The 20880-nt window shown below is 45.2% G+C and overlaps 1 protein-coding gene across 1 annotated transcript in view; it reads left to right on the forward strand.

Moving 5' to 3' along the window:
* ANO2 (anoctamin 2) overlaps window positions 1-20880 on the forward strand; it is a 325024-nt gene that overhangs the window by 293178 nt on the left and 10966 nt on the right. The window contains exons 21-23 of the mRNA XM_046676889.1: window positions 15473-15625; window positions 15953-16005; window positions 17963-18144. Of these exons, the coding sequence (XP_046532845.1) occupies window positions 15473-15625; window positions 15953-16005; window positions 17963-18144 (388 nt within the window). The remainder of the gene's footprint in view (window positions 1-15472; window positions 15626-15952; window positions 16006-17962; window positions 18145-20880) is intronic.

A 20880-nucleotide genomic window follows, 5' to 3' on the forward strand; every position in this document is an offset into this window, starting at 1 on the left:
TTATGTATATGATCTTTAAAATGAAGTTGTGATCATATGCACACATTTGTTTCTCTGTTATCAGTGTTATGTGAATAATTATTTCCAAGTTGTCTTATAGTATTCAAAACAGCTGCATAATAAATAATCCCTCTAATAAATGTACCTTTTATCTGCCTGACTTCCAATGAAGCGTATTGGAGGCCCATTTTCCAAAATCTCCCCTATTTTAGTGAATGAATATATATTATCTTCATGTATATAATCTTTTCCATATTTAGTAATTATTTCCAGATAGATTCCCAAAGATGTGATTACTAGATCTGAGGTATGGCTATTGTATGGTTCTTGATTTATTTTACCAAATTGCTTTCTGAGAGGATTAGATCAATTCACCTGGCCACAGGCAATATATGAAATACTCTTCTAGTGAGTACAAATGACTCAGTATCCTGAAGTTACATGATATGAAGAATTATCCGTGTACCATAAGCTTGAGATTCCCAGCCGCCTACGCCAGCCTCATTCTACCTTGTTGACATGAATATTCCAGCTGATCCTTTAAGACCTGGCTTTTCCGTGCTTCCTCTGTGCAGTCTTCCTAGACCAAGCCCCATTCCTCCTGAGAGGAATCATTATTTGCTTTTCTGGTCCAGCGTTGCATTTGCTACACACACTGCTGGTGTATTTTACAGAATTATGGTAATATGGCTGACATATCTGTTCTTCTGCAGACCCAGTCTATTAGATGCTAAAGATCAATGAGTAGGGACCATGGCTTATTCATCTTCATATCCTTCAGAGCCCAGCACATTTCCTGGCATGTAACAGGCACTCAACGTGTCTGATAAACAAAAATGAGTGAATGAATGAGTTTACTAACTAATGAGGGAAGGTTTCTTAATAGAGATGTTTTTAATAATTTTAAGCGGCAAATGAAGGATCATTTCAAAGCAGGATTTGGTTTATGGTGGGTCAAGGATGTTCTGAAGAGGTTTCCAGCTCTAGGTAAGAGGCTGGACTTGATCCCCAAAGTCCCTTCCGGTTCTGGGTGTCTACAGATTAAAATGAGAGTAAGGGAGAGTGTTCCAAGGAAAAGGACTGACAAATGCAAAGAGTGTCATGGCCATGAGTAACTGTTGACAAAGCAAATGGTGGTTTTTGGGTGGGGGGGGGTCTTATAAAGATCTGGGATTAATGGAGAACCCTGAAGATCAGACAAGTTTGCATTTCACACCAGGTCGTAGGGAGCAGTTTTAAAATCTTGGCCAATACTGTGACCACGTGTGAACTCTGTTTTCCTTGAGGAAATCGGGAGAAAGTGCAGAAGGGGGATAGTGAGACTAAGGGAAACACAGGTGGACTCATTCATTTATTCATTCATTCTTTCGTTCACCAAACATTTATTAAGCACTAGAGGGAAGAACAAGTTTAGAGACCAGGACCATCTCTTCAACATTTCAGGTTGATATTAATTCAGTCAACAATTCAATTGATATTGATTCAGTCTTGTCTGAAGGAGGAAGCCTGGCTCATACATGGGTTTTCTAAGCTGGGTTCCACAGAAACTCACTCACAGAATTCTTTAGGCCATTTTGCCAAGCTGTCAATCATTTCAGAGACATGACTGTTTTATCTCATATTTTGCATACATGCAAGCATGATGTTTCTGAATCAGGTTCCTTTCATTCCTTTTATCGCTAGATTATCCTCTTCACTCTTTAAGGGAGTATTTGCTCCTGTGTACAATCAAAGACTGGGCGGCAGAATAAACTTTACCGAATGATTTCTTCATCCAGCAGTGCAGGCTAAGTGTGGTTAGAGTTGGGCCTTCGAGTCAAACCCCCGGGCTTCCAGTCCTAAGCCTGCTGCAGCTAGTTACGTGATTCTGGGCTTGACACTTAAAGTCAGCCAGGCCCAGCTTCCTCCTCTAAAAAGTGGGTTTGGTGATCATAGCACCGGCCTTATAGGATGGTTCTGAGAAGCAATAAGCGATGAATATAGAGTAGTCACGTAATGGTGCTCAGTGTGCATAGGCTTTCTGTGAATAATGGCCACCATCGTTATTGTCAAGACTCCAATTTCTTTCTCTTTAATCTGGGCAGTGACTAAAAACAGCTTGAAGCCCTTGAATGTAGTGAGCCCTGGAGGATCTTCTCGCCCCATTAGTGCAGGGTTGGGCAGTAATGTTTAAAAACTGAGGGCACCAGACTCCAAGGCAAATCTAAGAATCACACTCAGAAGCCTGAGACATAAACACTCCAAGATGTTTGCCCTTTCGGAGACATCTACGCCCTGGGGCTCTCCTTGGCAAGTCTGGCATCTCAAATGGGCTCTTCTTGTCATCTGTTCATCTAAAACCCACAAACTTTTGTTCCTTTAGTCATCCAGAAAATAAGCACTATTATCTTCCTGACTTGGGAATTCAATTATCGCTGTAGAACCTTCTTCCAGCTTCTTAAATGCTTCCCCAGCGTTGAGGTCCTGGGGCCATTAACGTGGGGGATGAGATGAATTTCCTCTGTCCTTCACATAGTCATTAGAGGAAATCTCATTTTTCTTAGTAATGAGCTTGCATCTTGCCAAACTCTCATAGAAAGGGAGGTGCATTGGTGATTATAGTTACTTATTCATTTATTTGGAGTGAAAGCTGGATAGTTATTTTGAAGAGCCAAGGGCCGTCAGTCTCCGCTAATCTCTGGCTATGTCCACTAAGACCCGTAAGAATCACTCAGCTGATGGAAATGCTTGTGACGCGGCCCCCTCAGAGACCAGGGCATCAGCACCCTTGCAGCTGCATCCAAGTTGTCCCATGAAATTGCGAATTTGAACTCCTGTGCTCAGGGGGAGCATCCACGAATTGGCATAGACCCTGTCTTCTCCATGATGCCTCCCTGACTTTGAGTCAACTCTAGCTGGGGAGAGCTCTGCTCAAGATGATTCTGAGTCGTTTTTATTCGTGGCTCCTTATGAGTTTGCCTCTACTAAGAATTTCGGATTCCCATTAAGCCCTTACCATTCCTCCTTTGAATTATTGCAAATACTTCCTGCGTCCTTTTTCACTCCCTCTTTTTCCTTCTCACTTTTTAGAATGGCTTTTTAAAAAGGCAAACCAGAGCACATTCGCTTTTCTATTTAAAATCCTCCAAATCCCTAGCGTAGCATCCCAGGGTATCATGAGCTGCTCCTGCTCCGCCCTCCCTTCACAGTTCTGCTCCTGTGCACCTGCTTGTCTCCAACTACCAGTCTGCACCTGCCTGTGCCGGCCTCTCTGCCTGCAGCCAGTTCCCGCTGAGAGGTTCAGGATCACATACATCTCTTGGAAGCCCGTGTTAGCTCTCCCATCCTCAGGTCCTCTCCCCTCTTCTGTACCTGCTTTGGTGTAGAAGAAAACGGGGGCACTGTGGGGGCAGAGACGGAGTCTTATCACTCTCCAGTCATAGCACTCAGCACAGTTCCCAGAACATAGTAACTGCTCAGTAAAGTATTTCTTGAGTGACAGAGAACTAGACGCCTCACTTCCCTTTATCCCTTTTTATTTGGGCCGGCCTCCCTTTTCACCATGGACATGTTCATAGAATTTTTTTATATGCAACAATTTTCATTCCCAAAACAAAAGTGAACCATGTTTGTTATGAAAAAAAGTCAAAGAAAAAGTCACTTCTGGTTTCCGTTGCTTCTCTGCCTTCAGAGATGGAGTTGTCGTGGAAGTGGACAGAATGGAATGCGCTCCCTCAGCCTGGGGTTTAAGCTCAACTCCAATTTCACGTCTTTCCCTCTGCAGCGCCCGCTTCCTGGCCGTCCTTGGGGGCAGTGCTGTGTAGGACCTGAGCCAGGCCTTGGGGGCACAGAGGGAAAAAATGGGGCCTGGGCCCTCCAGGACCTTAGGGTCTATGGCCAGAGAAAGGTGTGCAAACGGTTACAAGAAAAGGCCTCATTGTCCTGGAAAAAATACAGCTGTGTTTGCTTCAGAGCAGTCAGGTCTCCGCAGCTTCCCGTGGACCAAGCACAGGTGTGTTATAGAGAACTGTCCCTCCTCTTGTTTGTTTTGGCCTCTACTTACCCGCTCTTCCCAACTTCTTTGGGTTTGAGTACCCACCTACTGAGGCAGAACCAAGTCTGGACTGGAAACAAGAGGCCGGTCTCCCAGCCGCCACCTCAGCCTTGTTTTGAGACTTCGGACAAGGCTGGGTGGAGAATCCATCTCAGGAGAGCCATTTCTCAGCTCTTCTGCCTGGCGACTTAATTCCCATGACTATTTTCTGAGTTCTATGCTGCATTTGTGGCCCCATCACCCTCCAGGCGCCTAGCTGAGAAACCTCAAGGGCAGTTTCCCCAACTGCAGGGCCTCGTGCAGTGCCTGACACACATGGCACTGAAGACATACTGGATAAACCTGGAAAGGAGTGACTGAGTAAGTGAGGGTGTCATTTCTCTGGCTTCACTTTTGTCTTATCTCGGCTGAAACAATCTCACTCTAGTAATGCTGCCGTCAATTCTCATTTATTAATGGGCTGATAATCCGGGGAGCGGATTATCAAGAATAGTGGTTATCCCTGTTTCTCTTTCTCTGCCACCTCCTCCTCTCATATCTCTCCTTCTCCCTCCTCCCCTTCTGCCTTCTCCCCTCCCCCATCCCAGGCCTATTATGTACTCCTTTCCAGTGAGTAAGCCAGTGAAATGAGAGAAGGCGTAATATGAAGCGGTCCGTGCTGCTCATAGGTAGCAGCTCTGGGAAACAGCTTGGTGGGAGAGAAGACTGAAGTCCACCAATGTCAAAACCTTGCTGGAAGCCATAGTTTCTGCCATCCCCATGGATAGCGAAGACTTGGAGATAGTAATCATACCACTACTTACTACATACCACTGATTTCTTTGCACCCCTGTCTTCAAAGTGAAAGGCTGTTTTATCTTCAGATGTTCACTGTAGGGCAGAGCAAGCAATCTCTCTCCTTCCCATCTTCCCAGGGTCTCAGGTGAGACTCGGGTACGAATCCAGCTCTGCCTTTATCTAGCAGTGTGACCTTGGGCATGTCATAGCATCTCTCTGGGCTTCACTTTCTTCCTTGATCATTATAGAGAATTAGACCAGATGATGAGTTTTTCTTTGCAGAGTTACAACCCACTGATCTGTGGTCATAATCAACTGTAATGGGTCACAGATAATGCATTACTACTACTAATATATATTAAAAATGTAAGGTAAAACAGAGTCAATGGCACCCTCACTTTCTTGTATTCCTAGATTTTTTTTGAATGAAAGAGCAAGGGAGGTTTCAATATGCACAGAACTGGCTACACCAACAGAAGTGAGTGGTGTACACAATCATTTTTTGTTGAGTGTCTTGACAAGAATAAAGAGTTTCAAACCAGTGGACCAGGTAACCTCCAAGCTTCCTTCCCATTCTGGCTTCCCAGTTCATACCTACCAGCTTGAGCAATGCACCTTGAAACCAAGGTCACTCCAGAGACCTCTTAGTGGAGCTGAGGCTAGAGCCCCTTTCCAGAGCATTCCACGAGAGAATTTCGTCAGGACCTATAGGAACTTGGACTTTGGTGGAGGGATGGGGTGGAGTGGGGTTTCCTCTTTCCTTCCCAATAGGCTAGACTTCCCCAATTCCAGAAAGGCCCCTGTCTTGGGCTTTGAACAAAAATGAGAGCAGTGAAACCAAAGCTGCCCGCTCCCTCTGGTGTGCCTGACATGGTGACCCCTGGCCCTGCACTCAGCTGTCAGCTTCCTTCCCTGTGATCCCCGGGACCACCCATGCAGACAGGAAGTGCACTGAGCCCACTCCCAGCCTGTCAGTTGTAATGGCGAGGCGGGTCATCACTTGAGGGAGGCAGCGGGGAGAGATGTATTATATTTACATTTTTCTAAATTGAGCTGGAAGCAGGGCCCAGGGCCCAGCCGGCACGGGGGAGGGGCCGTGAAGTGAAGGGGAAGCTGGGGGTCGGGGGGAAGGCTGGAAGTCAGCCTGAGGAAGGGGTGTTGGGGGTAGGGAGCTACCTCTGGGCAGGATTGGTGGTGGGGATGGGCTGGCTCCAGACAAAGAGAAACCTGAGAGTGAGGGATTAAGTTGGAAAAACCTGTGAGGGGAGCAGCAAGCTTTCGAGGGAATCTCCAATATCAAACCCTTCTCCCGAGGAGCTTACTAGGAAGGACTTCAAGGGGAGTCCGCCACCCCCATCTCTGAGGGGAGGAAAGAATGCTGGCCCAGGAGCAGACCATGACATTAATCATCATTGTCTCGAACCTCAAAATTGGGCTTCAAGGCTGCTTTGCCGCAGGCCCCTCCCAGCCCAGTTGTGGAGTTTTCCTCAGGGCCTGAGGAAAGGAAGTTCTTCAGTTGCTTTAAGAGCTGCAAGCTAAGTTCTCTGGACACTTGCAGCCATTTGACCTTTACAGATTGGAATTTGCCATTAAAACGTAGGCCTGAATTTAATCCTATAAGAGGAGTTTAGTGCAAGTTCCCAAAAAATCACTTCATAAAGTTTTATCACCATTTTATCAGGTAAATAAGTGATTCGATTGAAGACCGATGGCCTAGGTTCATGTTATTCATGATAGGAGCTTCTGGAGGTCAAGATTTGTGTCTTATTCATTCAGAGCATCTAACCACAAGGTCTGACGTATAGTAAGTGCTCAATAAATGTTTGATAAAGAAGGAAGAAGAGTAAAGAATGAAAGGGATGATCCTATAGTGAGGACCTTAAAGACAAAGTGACAATTGGACTCTACAGACATCATCACTATCAAAGCTCTCCAGACACCCTGGCTGTATTGATTTAACTGGGACAGTCCACCTCTGACCCCCTCCTTTGGGGGGGGGCAAGATCCCTTATTTTGAAGTGCTCATAATCAGGCAATGCTCTCCTCCTAAGGGCAGGTCTCCTACAGCAACACAAATTGATGGACTTATAAAATTATCTATGCAGTTCAGGCAAAATACCCCACGTATTAGTCAACTACTGCTATGAGAATGCTTTATAACAAGCACCTCAATGTCTCAGTGACTTACAACTGAGACAGAGAAAAAAGAGCAATGGAAACAGCTGGCCCCAGACATCACTGGATATTCCACCCTGGAAATGAGCAAGTAAAAGCAGCCACGTATTAAAGAAAGAGTAAAGGGACTGAGGCTTCAGATAAGTGATGCCTTTGTGACACCCAAGATTCCTTCCAACTGTGATGTTCTTTGGTCATGGATGGTAGAGCCCACACTGGGTAATTCCAAGTTTTCAACAGAGACTGGATGTATACAACTAGTCCCAAGGGTGTCTTAGCTGTAAGTGATGAAATGTTCCAGAATAGCCACACAGCCATCAGCACTGAAGCCTGCATATTCTGTCACAGAACTCCAAGTGTCTATGCTATAAGTCAATGGCTCAAAGGACCAGGAAATGACTTTCCCTGAGCCATCCTGTTTATACAAACTGAGTCATCCCACTGGATAATCACGCACCTGCCATCTTTGCCAAATGGCATTTAAACACAGTTTAGGCAGCATCCAGGGTCTCATCCCAGTATTTCTGGGAAGTAGGGTGAGTCACAGGTCATTCCTCTCCTTTTGCTTCTGAAGCATACGCTGTTTGCATCATCTGTGCTCGGACTCCCACCCCCCATAAGTAATTAAGAAAAAAGGCAATGGAATGTCTGGATACTACACCCCTCAGTGTACTACAGAGTCTCCTGACATACAGCGTACAGCATATGTCCAGTCAGTGCTTGAGAAATGAATGAGCGAATGAATGAATTGAAGGCCATCTTTTAGGTTAAAACTTACCGAGAACTCTATCACTTTCCCATTTCTCTTCTTGCTCTAACGACCAGGAAGCTCAGAGTGAACTCCATCGCTCAACCATAGACCCATTATGGGTCCTTAAGTTTGCATATTCCTTTCTCCTTCCTTTCTCTGTTCTTTATTACCTTTTTTCTAAAACTCCATAAACCTAATTGTGTGTTCTTTGTTTGACTTTTTCACAGCCTTTTGGGAAGATGTAAGGGCAAAGGAATAAAGCAAAGGTCCTCAGTGATGCTTTGTTTCTTGGGAACTTCTTTACAATCATGACTAGTGTCATTGCCCTTCCACCTCACTGCCTGCATTACCACAGCTCAAATGGGTGGATGGGATGATGGATGGATGGGAAGAAGGATGAATGAATAACTGGCCTTCACATTCCCATTTTGCAGGTGGATAAAGTAAGCAAGAGTGAGTAAGCCAGGTCATCCATTTGTTCACTCAATAAACATTTACTGGAAATTCACCAAGCTGTCCTCTGAAAATTGGAAATGAATCAGTACATCTCACCAACTTGATTCTTTCTAGTTTTAAAAAGCTAAAATAGGTCCATTGATGTAAGATGTTTGAGGTGGCTCAAATGCAGGCCAGACAGGAGCAATAACACAGAAAACAGCAGGGACAGCTGCAATGTGCCAGCTGTAGAACATAGGTATAGGTGAATGAAGGTACTTTGAAGAGTGAAAATATCTGTTCATATTGATGGTGATGTTGGTATCAGTAAAAGTTCATTCTTTGACAAGAAGATTAGAAATAAGATTGGAGGATCAAATAAAGGAAACCTAAGATGCGTGAGAGTAACTGGGGTGGGGGGAGGGACCATGTTGCCCTGGGTTGAGTATTTACATTTTTGTGTGGTGAGAGGACATTGAATTTGACTGGCATCAGAAACCATCTTCAGTTGCTAGGTGTGTGGCCCTGGAAAAATTATTTCACCTCTCTGAGACTCAGTTTTCTCGCTTGTAAAATGGAGATAATAATACTTGACACTGAGATGATTTTATGAACCAGAGAACATGCTGCCTGCACATGGGAGATGTTTAGGAAATGTTGGTTGAAGCACCATGACCTCTGAGGGGTTGGAGTTTTGAGCAGAGGCTATGGAAAGGGAGCAATGGGCAGATTTTTCCAGAAATCCATAGTGTCCAGGCCTTTAAAGCCTCCTGCGGCTGAGAGCCACATCCTCCTGTCCTTTTCTGTGACCATTGGCAGGGTCCACCTCTGAAGGCAACCATGACCCTGGCCTCTGTTCCCAAGACAGAGAAGAGGGCTGCTTTTGGACTGGCTATATCACAGGATCGACCTGAGATCCACTGTTATAAGTAGACTTTGAATTCTTGCGTAGCAGGACTCTCAAGAAGTCATTGGTCCGTCTCTCTACATCTGAAGAAGCTAATATTTCACCATTCATGTGGGGTGAGGAAAAGGTGGAGACTGAGTCCCCTTAATCATAAAGAAATGAAGAAAAGCCAGAGCCAAATGTGCCTTGCTGATCTGTCTCAAAGTTGTGCTGATACGTGTGCAGTAAACTCTTAATACTTAGCTGTTAACTTCAAGCCTGTTTCTTCCTGTTATGACTTCCAGGGTTTCTGAATTTGAGCCTCATCCATTGTATAAACCCCAGGTGACTCCATGCAGATTGAAAGGGAATTCCACTTATTGTCTTTATTTCCTAAGTGGTTTGTTTCTGAATTTGGATCAGTGGATTTGCAAGAAAGATCTTAACCCCCAACCATATAGCCAACCTTCAGATGCCACTTCTACTTGTCCTTCATGTCAAACCCAGGGGTTGTGAATTTGTGAAGCCTCCACAGATCTGCTGGTGAGAGTGAGTTACTCCTACCTGGTGCTGCACTGTATTCTGTCAGTGCTGCCATTGGAGTTCTAACTCCATAACGCCCATTTACATGTCCACCTTCCCCAGGGCATACTCTGAGCTTTTGGAAGGATGACACAGTTATCCATTCATCTCTGTTTCCAGCAACAAGCATGGTGCCCAATATATAACCTATGTTCAATAAATGCTTGTTGGGTGAATAAATGAATGAATGAATGAATGGTGAGTGATGGGCATTGAGAATCTTCTTACATTTCTTTCAAGACTTCTACAGTTTTCCTAAGCAATAGAGGCTCAGGCTGAGGAACCAGCTCATGCCCTTTCTTCTCATTATCTCTTCCTCTTTATAGGGTCAATCAACACTTGCAATTCTTTCTTCCATCGGACACTCTCCGTGTTGAGCACAGTTGGCCTCCCCTGCCCTTAGCAGGAGGAGATCACTGGGCACAGCCTTGAAATACGAACTGATGAAATGAACAGGGATGACCGTTCTTTGCTGTGTTTTACATAAGGGTTTACATTAATGGGCTGTTTCTAACTCAGTCTTTTCAGTAACTGCCTCCTCAGTGAGGAGACAAACTCACACCAGCGTGTCCCTCAGTTGTTTCCTTGCGTTGCTTATTAGCGGCTCATGAAGCGGGGGATTGTTAAGCCCCCAGTTTTCAATTCTTCTTAAGCTAACTGTGTTGCTTTTACTACACTATAGAAAGTTTAAAAAGAAGCTATAATTATTTTCATTAGAATTGGACTCTCCTAACTGACTGTTTTTGCTCCAACTTTCTTAAAATCTTCTGTGCACGGAGAACTGTGATGGGTAGGTGTGAGTACTTCACGCCTCCGCCTCGCCTCACCATCACTAAGTACAATGCTTTCAGTTCACGCATTTTAGTTTTCTGCCTCTTTTTCTGTTTTGTGTTTACAGCTGGTGAAAATAAGTTTGTATTTATGAAACAGATCTGACCATCTGCTATGGAATAGGCACACACAAAATTGTGAGGACTCAGAAGAGAATCAAATATGTCTGTGGTCTTACGGGGCTTCCCCTCCAGGGAGCAAGTCAAACAAACAAATAGAGCAACATGTGCAAGGCATTATGGGTGTGAGGAGGCGAGATACCCACAGTGCCCAGTTCTGCCTGGGTGACCCAGTGGGGAATGGGGTGGAGGAGAGTCTTTGTAGAGAAGGTTAAGTTTGAGGTAACCCTGAAAGACAAGTAGTAATTCATCCAGCAGACAAGAAGAGAAGGGAAGTTACAGACAGCAGTGCTTTGTAGAAAGGCTCAGAAATGTGGAAAACATGGTGAGCTTGGGGAAGTACAAATGGTTTTGACATGGTTAGAAAGCAGGCAGAGTTGATCTCTGAGCATACCAGCTCAATGTCAGCCCCAAGCACAGAGCAACGGTGGGGAAAAGTAAATTAGGGTCATATCACAAAGGGTCTTGAATGCCAGGCTGTGTGTGTGTGTGTGTGTGTTAGGAGGGTAGATGTTTTCACTGAAGAATTTTAAATAAATAATCAGAGTTGTGTTCCATCAAGAGCTTTTCCGCCAGTCCTGGCTGATCCACTCTATTCTACCTAATACACTATTTTTCTTCTTTGAGCAGATTGTCCTGGAATGTCCTTGCTGGATGCCATCCTATTTAGTTTAATCTACTCCTTCTTGTTATTTTAACCTAAGCCCAGGTAATCAAGGCCCAGATTTTAATTGTCTCCAGCATCGGGCAGTACAGAGCCGGTGGTGAGAAGAGGAAACTAATGGGGTTTGTGCCTAGGAGTATTTCCAGTCTTTGTGCTTCCAGCTCAGCCTTTCTGGAGCAATTTACAGCAGGCTTTGTAAAGATTTAGTTGAAAATCAACTTATAGATTCCTCCCTAATTGGCTTGGGCAGGTCTAACCTGTTATTGGTCAAGGCAAGCTGGCTTCTATTATGCAGTGCCCTGAGGATTTCTGGCATTGCTGGCTGGTTTTAGAAGCAAATCTTGGTGTTGGGGAAGGCCAGTATCATTCTGTCCTCTGAAGTGAACCCAGAAGGACGCCCATCTGATACAGCATTCAAACCCTTGACTAAAAAGAGCAAGTCTTGGGTTTGGCATCTGTATGCTAGAGGGTTATGGTTTTATACTTTTTCCCCAAGATAAAAAAAAAGCTTCCTATTTGTTTCTGCCTCTGGGTTGATTCCTGGAAATGCACAGGGTACCCAGGCCAAGCAGGCAGCACCTGCAGTGATGGGACATCTGCAGAGAGTGGCTTTTCTTGGCCCAGGAAACCCTGGAGGGACATCAGAGGAGGGGACAGGAGTGTCCTCTCACTCCAGGCCCAGCACCACTGACCTTGGCTGAGCCCGCTCCCTTGAGGTTGTCCAGTGCTGAACACATAGACTTACATGGCAAGGAGAAAGAGAACTTGTGTTATGGAGTCGGCATAATTTATGAACACTGGTAGAGAGCACTATTCGAGAGCCACTACTGGAAATTTTTTGTGTCAAGAGAAGAGGGATATAGGAAAGCCTGTGTCTGGAGAGTTTGTGAAGGTAAAAAAGCAAACCGTCAGGGCAGCCCCAGAGGAGAGGTTCATGGCTGCCTCTGGAGTTCCTGTGAAAAAAGGAGAGCAAGTGGAGAGTCCCATTTTTCTTATAATCCTGGAAGGACATGGGATTTCTGAGCGCCACTTGCAAGAGCGTGGTGAGGGCCTGCTGTACATGTTTATAGTCACTCAGAAGGAACCTGCCCCTTCGCACCCCCGTCAGTCTCCTTGCCATGCTCTTGCTGAGGCTTTGCAGAGTTTGCACAGCCTTGCTGGAGGAAGTCACTTATGAGAAGAACATTTGCCCTGTAGAACTGAGCTCGTTAGAATCGAGAAGACCAACTTAGAACTCCGTAAATAACGACACGGTCATATATATATATATATATATACTTAAATAGAGACATGCCTTTTACAGGTTTTAGAAAACTAGTCTAACATCTGTTTTGCTTTCCTTGTTAATTCCATTCCCCTCCACCCCCTCTGCCCTCCCAACGCCCCCCCTCCCCCAACTCCAATGAGAATTCCTCATTTGCAATGCCTCATTTAAAAGATGCGACAGACCCTGCATTTTTACCTGGCTCCCAGAGCTTGTATTTGAAGATTTCTCCTCCCCACCTCTCACCCCAATCTTTTTTGGCCAGCCAGCTAGCAAGGCGGCCATTCCAAGGGCCCAGCCTTGGCAAATCTGTGCCTTCTGGTATGTTGTGCCACCAACTGTCACCTGCTAGTCTCGTAGGGCCTGCTGAGCATCCATCGGGCATCCAGAACCACAGCCATGACAGAGTTGTATCAGCAAGAGCATAATCCACAACTGTGGGCCCCAGCAAACTGCCACGTCAAAAGCAGTTGTGCTGGGTAAAGTTCCATGAGTGTTCTGTTTCTTGAAACTTCTACTGTGGTTAGGCTTATCCCTCTGTGAATATATTTTTTTAATTTTTCTTTTTTAGTTTGGATCCTGGTTTTTCATTCTTTATTTGAATATCCTAGAATCTTGAAGCTTGTCCAAGAGAATCATAGGATCACAGCAAATCAGACCTGAAGGGAGTTTAAACTGGTTTCTTCAGTTTATCAATGAGGATGCTGAAACCCACTGGAACAGAGAGAATTGCCCAAGGACATGCGGCTAGTGAGAAACACCCAGGCTAGCAGTCAGGCTGGCTGATCCTCGTTCAGTGCTTACACCTTAAATTTGTGTCTGTTTAGCATAAAAGTATTTGGTATATATTGCAGCCGTCACCACATGTTTATATTTATTCCAAAAAAATTAAACTTACATGTAACAGGTAATATTATTGAACAGTTATTAAGAGGCAGACATTGTTTTAAGCACTTTATATATGCAATATCATTTACCCTTATAACAACCCTATGAGGTGGGTATTATTATCTTCAGTTTATAGTTGAAGTAGCTGAGACATAGAGCAGTTAAATAACTTGCCCTTAGTCCTATTCAACTGTGACTTTCCTGGGACTCAAGGACTGTGTTGGCATCAGGAAATATGGACTGAACCCCTAGAAAGAATGGACCCCCTGCCTTTCTAGTGGGAAAGAAAGACAGGTGAGCAGATCAGTCACAGCAGCACGTGGTGATGGGTGTAACAGAGGCGTGCACAAAGTTGGGGGAGGCCCAGGAGGGGGAACGGGCTTTCCCAGCGAGATGGCTTCTGGATGGTGTGGGGGATGCATAGACGTTTGCTAGCTGGAGAATGAGTGCTTGTGCACAAATGAATGGAAGGATCTGACGTGTTCAGGGAAAATCAAGAGGGTGAGAAGTTCGGAGTGCTGGGGGCAGAAGCGTGATGGTTGAGGGGGAGATGTTGGGAGACGGGGCTAGAGAGGCAGGTTGGGAGCCGATTGTAAAGTACTTGCATCCCAAGGTAAGGATTTGGATTATATCCAGTAAACAGAGGGGAGCCCACAGAAATTTGCATGAGTGGGTAAGTGACAGGATCAGGTTACTGGGGGCTTTGGGGTGAATGGACTCTGGAAGCATAGGATTCTGGTGACAAGGAAGCCTGTCAGGAGGTTGCTGTGATTGTTCAGGTAGAAATGATGAGGGCCTGGACTCCTTACAGCCCTCCGTTGGGCACAGGCTGCCAACGCTCCTTTGCTCACACTGCCTCTGTGGCTTGGAAGGCTCTCTTTAATCCAGTCTTCCTGGAATGACAGGCCCATCTTTCAAGACTAAGCTTAGGTGTTTGAAATGGAGACTTTTCTTAGTCTCCACCCTGGACAGGCTTGAGCTCTCCCTCCTTTCGGTCTCTGCTATCTCCGGTGCATTCTTCTTTCTCTCTTGGCACACATCAAACCTTGCTGTGCTTCTTTGTGTATATTTCTGTCTCCTACTTTACACCCAGCTCCTTGAAGGCAGGAACAGACCTTTGCCTCCTGAAACACCTGGCACAGTGCCTGACATTCAATAAATGTGTGATGAATGAATAAACTTTCTAAATAAAGGCAGTGACTATGGATATGGAAAGAAGAGGCCAAATTTGGGAGATCTTTTTAAAGCTACATCAGGGGTTGACCAACTACGGCCCACAGGCCCAACCCAGCCCACTTTCTTTACCACTTTTGTAAATAAAGTTTTACTGCAACACAACCGAGCCCAGTTGTCTACGTTTTGTCTATAGCTGCTTTCATTCTATGATGGCAGAGTTAAGTCACTGTGACAAGATCATATGGCCTGCACATAAAAAATATTTACCATCTGCCCTTTACTGAAAACGTTTGTCACCCTCTGAGTTAGATGACCAGGAGTGGTGACTGGAGCTACAGGGTGATAGGAAGGAAAGTCAAGACTTCCTTTTCTCGTATCTCCTCACTGTGCCTAATATAGAGCTTTGCTCCCCAGTATTGGCATTGAGCACTAGGCCTGCAAGGATTGAGAAAGAAAGACCCATGATGGTGGGGCAGGAGGAAAAAGGAGCTAAGAGGCCAAGGTGGAAAAGAGACCCTGGTTCGAAGAGACAAAGGGGGCCAGCCCCATGGCTGAGTGGTTAAGTTCACAGGCTCTACTTCAGCGGCCCAGGTTTCGCTGGTATCCTGGATGCGGACATGGGCACAGCTCATCAGGCCGTGCTGGGGCGGTGTCCCACATGCCACAACTAGAGGCACTCACAGCTAGAATATACAGCTATGTTCTAGGGCCTTTGGGGGAAGAAGAAAAAAAAAAATGGCAACAGATGTTAGCTCAGGTACTGGGATTTTTAAAAAAATATAAATAAAAAAATCTAAAAAGAAAAGAAGAGACAAGGCGCCATAGCTGCCAGGCAAAATTCATCTAAATCCTGCTGCTTCCTGGTGAAGCTTCTGCTGTTCTCTCTCCTAGTCATCCAGTTTGGTTTCGTCACCCTCTTTGTGGCCTCCTTTCCTCTGGCACCTGTCTTTGCCCTACTCAACAACGTCATTGAAGTGAGACTTGACGCAAAGAAGTTTGTTACCGAGCTGAGACGGCCAGATGCTGTGAGAACCAAAGACATTGGTATGTTCCCTGCTGAAGGACTGTGACAGGCCCAGACCCCGCCCTCCCCCCGCCCTCCCTCTGTCTCTCCCCGCCCCCAGCCCTTTGAGCCCCTCACCCTCATATCTTCAGGTGCTGGGAGGCCTATGAGGCCACATTATCCACCCCTCCTAGTCCCCCTGGTTTCCAGACAGAGGGGCACCTAAGCCTTTCCAGACAAGCCCATTCCTGGGGGGCCCGGCAAACTTCCACTGGTAACTTGCCTGCACAGCTTCACCCTGAGCTGCAGTGTTGTCATCACTGCGCGGAGGGCGGAGTGAGCCAGATGCTCTCCTTTCTGTCTTCCAGGGATCTGGTTTGACATTCTCTCCGGAATTGGCAAGTTCTCTGTTATCATCAATGTAAGTGCTCACGTTCACGACACCCTAGCTCTGTGGGAAGGGCTTTCCAACGGAGCTGAGGGCTTCAAAGCAGGAAACAGCCCCTGTTACCTCCTGGCCTTTTCCATTTGGAGCTCTATTTAAGACAGTCGCCTGGTTAATAGCTCATACATGCCTTCTAACTCATCACCTTGTCACCAGGGCTGTGCAACTTTATCGTTAATTTCACTGAGAGAGAGAAAGGTAATTATCTACTAGAATGCATACCTTGGCCTTAAAAGTCAAAATCACATCTTTCCTCAGAGCCAAGAATAATGAGGAAAGAATTCCACATATCTACCCATCTCTTTCCTTTCTTTTTCTAGTCCTAAGCTAAACAATACCTGGAGTGTTGCCCAGGCTGCAATTCCTAATTACGGTTCCTCCAAGTTGTCAATGCAAAGTCTTCATTATCCCCATGGACTCTGGCACTGCGTAGGTTAAGATAGGACATGGAAGAAGAGCGGTCCTACCTGTTGTGACTTCCTTAACTGCCTTGCCAGACATGTCCACATTTCAGAGGAAATCCTGCTGGGCCCAAGCCAATATCTCCTTTTGCTTCTGCATTCTGTGTGCGTGGTGGCCAAGCAGAGGCTCTTCTTCCACCTCCTAAGAAAATATCAGCCAGCTCAGTGCACGCAAAGAAAGCCACAGCCCATTCTCCTTTGGGAGAGAACCCTGGTTCTGGCTGTGACCTGGTTCCCTAAACACATCAAATGGCTGGAGAGGGGTGAGGAGAGGCAGAGAGAATCAGCCCATCGCATTTTGGATGTTTGATGTAGGAAGCACACATCTTGAGGCTGAGAAATAAGGTGCAATTTGGAAAATAGATCCGTAGCTACTTTGGAGTTATGTCTACTGGAAGAGAGGCCCTGAGCACCAAGCACTTCCATCTACATGGCAGAAAGACATGAAGGCTGACTTCCCTGGCCTCTCTGAGACCTCTTTACTTATCTGTAAAAGTGGGAGAGAATAAGAGTATCCACCAGATAGGATCATGCTGGAAATTAAATGGGATGATGAAAGGACATATAGTAAGTGCTTTGTAAGTGGTAGCTATGATTATTATAAGGTTGTTACTCATTCTCAAATATGGTTAGGGCCATCCACACTCGTATATACATTTAGAAAACACTACCTAAACTACGTTTTTTAAAGGGCTTTAATTGTTGGTGCAGAATACAGTATAAACACCTGCCAAAAAGATTTAAGATTCTCTTTCCAGAAAGTACCTCCACATTCAAACATGCAATCATACATTTGTCATTTGGTTTGCTCCACAGACATTTATAGAGTGCTTAGATATGCCAGACGCAATGTTGGGTATGTGTGGTTCCATCCAGCAGGATCCACTCCTTCCCCCCGTGTCTCCCTTTTCCTCAGTAAAATGGATGAAAGAACAACTTTCGTTACACGATGTGCTAAAAAGTGCTGAGATACGATGGTCAAGTTGAGGGAACTGTGGAACCATGTCTTTGGTCTTCCCGGCTTTCTGGTGTCACTCAGGGCAGCTGTACATGGTCATTCAGTGTCCTTTCCCATTGCACTGAAGTGGCATTCTCATCCTGTCAGTAATTTTCTCAGAAAATCTTCCACTCCGTTTTGGCTTGGCCAACGCCGGTGTCAATTCACATATCTCAGAGGTGATTTAATCCCCGGAGCACGGAACGGTTCACACTGACGTAGCGTCCTTTGCCGCAGTGGTTGTAATTCACTCTCATGACAGCTACTGTCTGGTAGATTTATTTACACGTATCAAGGATGGAAGAGCCATGCAAGTCAGCTGCATGAGCTCAGGGATAAAAACATCCATGTCAGTCAGAGTAGCACCACTGGATGGGGAGCCCAAAAGGGGACAGTCTCAGCCAGATGGACTCTGTGCCACCTGGATAGCATCCCTCCTGACCACTACTCAAGGGCTTGTGGTTCTGTCCTTCAGGCTTTTGTCATTGCCGTCACCTCCGACTTTATCCCCCGCCTTGTGTACCAGTACACCTACAGTCACAACGGGACTCTGCATGGCTTCGTCAACCACACCCTCTCCTTCTTCAATGTCAGCCAGCTGAAGGAGGGAACGCAGCCAGAAAACTCACAGTTTGACCGGGAAGTTCAGTTCTGCAGGTAAAGTAATCAGGAGGGGGTGGGCAGCGGAGGACCAGAAGCAGTGGATCCAAGGAATTATCTGGATGACCTAGAATGATGTCATTCTCCTTTCCCTCTGTCTCCTATTCCCCTCCTCATTGCTATAAATCAATCTTGATGAATCAGCAAATATTTATTGAGTGCCTTTTGCTAGACACTATGGAACAAAGAAGTATATAGCTTCGTCCTTGCTATTAAGGGGTTTATGGTCTGGTTGGGAAGAAAAGAAGCAGAACAGATAGGCATAGCAGGTTATTCAGTGATTATATCTAGTATGGACCATGAATATTGTGGGTGTTCAGAGGAGAGGGAGGTTGGTGGGGGCTAGAATAGAAAGGATAGGCTTCCTGGAGGGGCCACGAGGAGTTGTACGACAGAAAGAGAGAGTATCCTAAATGGGGAGTCAGCATAGGCAAAGTCATGGGGGTGAGCATGAACTTGGGATGTTAGATAACACTTAGGGGCTTGGTAGTTAGCAAGGAGAGTGCTCGAGAGGTACTAATAGGGAATAATATCAGAGATACAATATATGTAGAAATTCCTAGGATCATATAAGACAACACATTGCTGAATTTGAATAGGTAGGATGAAGTAGATAATGGGAAATCTTACAGCAATTTTAAAGTGATGCAATAGGAAGTTACTGACATTTTTAGTGCCAGGGAAACGTTGGCTTAGGAAAATTAATCTGGTCTCAGAGAGAAAGATGGACTAGAATTAGGGGAACTCAGGGAGGGGAACTGAGGTGCTGCAGTGTTCAGACATGAGCCATGGTGGGCATAGACAGGGGTGGTGGAAGGAATTAAGAGAAAGGGAGAAGATGAGCTATATCATATAATATATTGCAAAGTTCGTGACAACAGACATTGGAGAGAGTCTGAGTCAAGGATCTCCAAAGTTAGGGCTGAAGTCAGAGGACTGGGAAATTGTGGGTCCATTGACAGGGATTGAGAAGATGCTAAGAGAATCTAATTTTATAGTACATATGATGAATTTGATTTCAATCATATTGTATTTAAAATGACAGTAGGAAATCTAAGGAGTAATTTTCACCTAACTCCTAGTCACACTAAGCTGGAATTCTAGAGAGATCCAGACTACAGTCATGATTGAAAGACATCAGCACAGGGATCATTGAAGCCAAGAAACATAAAACTTCACTATGTACCCAATAAGAGCAAATAAAGAGAAGACAAGCAGAGGGAAATCAATTCTTTAACCCTTTTGTACCCTGGTTAAATGATAATCCCCATGAAGGACTTGATCAAAGTTCACACCTTATATATTTTAAAAACAGAACAATAACTACAACAATAACAAAAACCTAGGAAAAGGTACTGCTAGGAAAATGTAGGGCTTCCTTAGACTATCCCCGATAGTGTCAGATGTCAACGCTGTCGATGCCTCCATTGAAGAAGCAATGTTTCAGTTGTGTTCGCAGCACTGATGACCTTGGGCTTGTCTGTCATGCTTGCCCACCTGGGAGACCTTGGTACCCAAGGTCAGCCATTTGTGAGACAGTTGCTTAGGTTCAGATTCACAGGCTGAGACCACAAAAGAGAGAAACCTAATTGGTCTTCCCAACCCAGATTACTGAGTTAAACAACTTTGCCAATTTGTGATTTAAATAGAAGGGTATTCTGGCCCCAAGATCAATAACTTTGGGGTTCAACTCTAACCAACTGAGAAAAGACTCAAAATCAGGGGCCAGACTCAAGAATAAATGAGTAAATTTATTCATAGATGTCAATTGATATCAGCTTGTATGTTTCAAGTATTTTCGTATCTGGGGGCTATAAAGAGTCTGGCTCTTGGACTTGTCATCTCCAGGCAGACTTGCTGCTGGATTATGCACTGCCCGGGGGTCACTTCTCTGTGTGGCTGGCATGCCAGACTGTCTGTCCATGATTCTGGATTTGGGTCTGCTAGATCCAAAAGATATAGTTCCATTGTACAGAGGGTCTGTACCAGCTTGAAGCCTTTCCTTGTAGCATCTAGATCTGCTCCAGCAGGGCCCATGAAATTAGGCAACAGGTCTACATTAAACAAGCAGACACTGAAATATGAGAATTTTACAATCATTTTTATAACTGGAAAGCATAGAAATCATCATGTTGAAACTCCTCATTCTACATGAAAGAAACCGAGGTTTGGAAAGTTGAAGAGTTCTCCAAGATTATAGAGATTTCTAGTGACAGATTCTGAAGTGAAACTCACATCTATCCAAGAACACAAGGCTCTACCCCATGTGCAGTGGGGAGCAACACCAGTGTGACTTGTCTTGTGATGAAACAAGGCTCACACTGTTTCTTTAGTTGGTCTAGAAGCACATGTCTATCCAGAGCACCGAGGTTCTCTGACCTTGCGCTTGACCATCAGATCTTCCAGTAACACAATGAATATGCTTTCCAGATATATCAGTGGCTTAAACGGCCCTAACCACAAACGGACTTTAATGGCTTCCATATTGAAAGTTGAGGATAATCCTAATTTTAGGCCTCACTTGATTCAGTCAAGGTCTTCTCAAATCTTTTTCCCTCTCCCAACTCTACTCCAGTCAATGTTGACTATAGTTTCAAGCTCCATATGGAGACCAGCAGTTACAGGCCAGTATCACACTGGATCCAAGTCCAGTGAGGAAAGACCCATACCTCTTTACCAATGACGCCAGCAAAAGTCTTACTGAAGATCACTGATTAGGATCAGTATGCACGA

Source organism: Equus quagga, chromosome 1 (assembly GCF_021613505.1).
Source record: "Equus quagga isolate Etosha38 chromosome 1, UCLA_HA_Equagga_1.0, whole genome shotgun sequence".
Taxonomy (NCBI): Eukaryota; Metazoa; Chordata; class Mammalia; order Perissodactyla; family Equidae; genus Equus; species Equus quagga.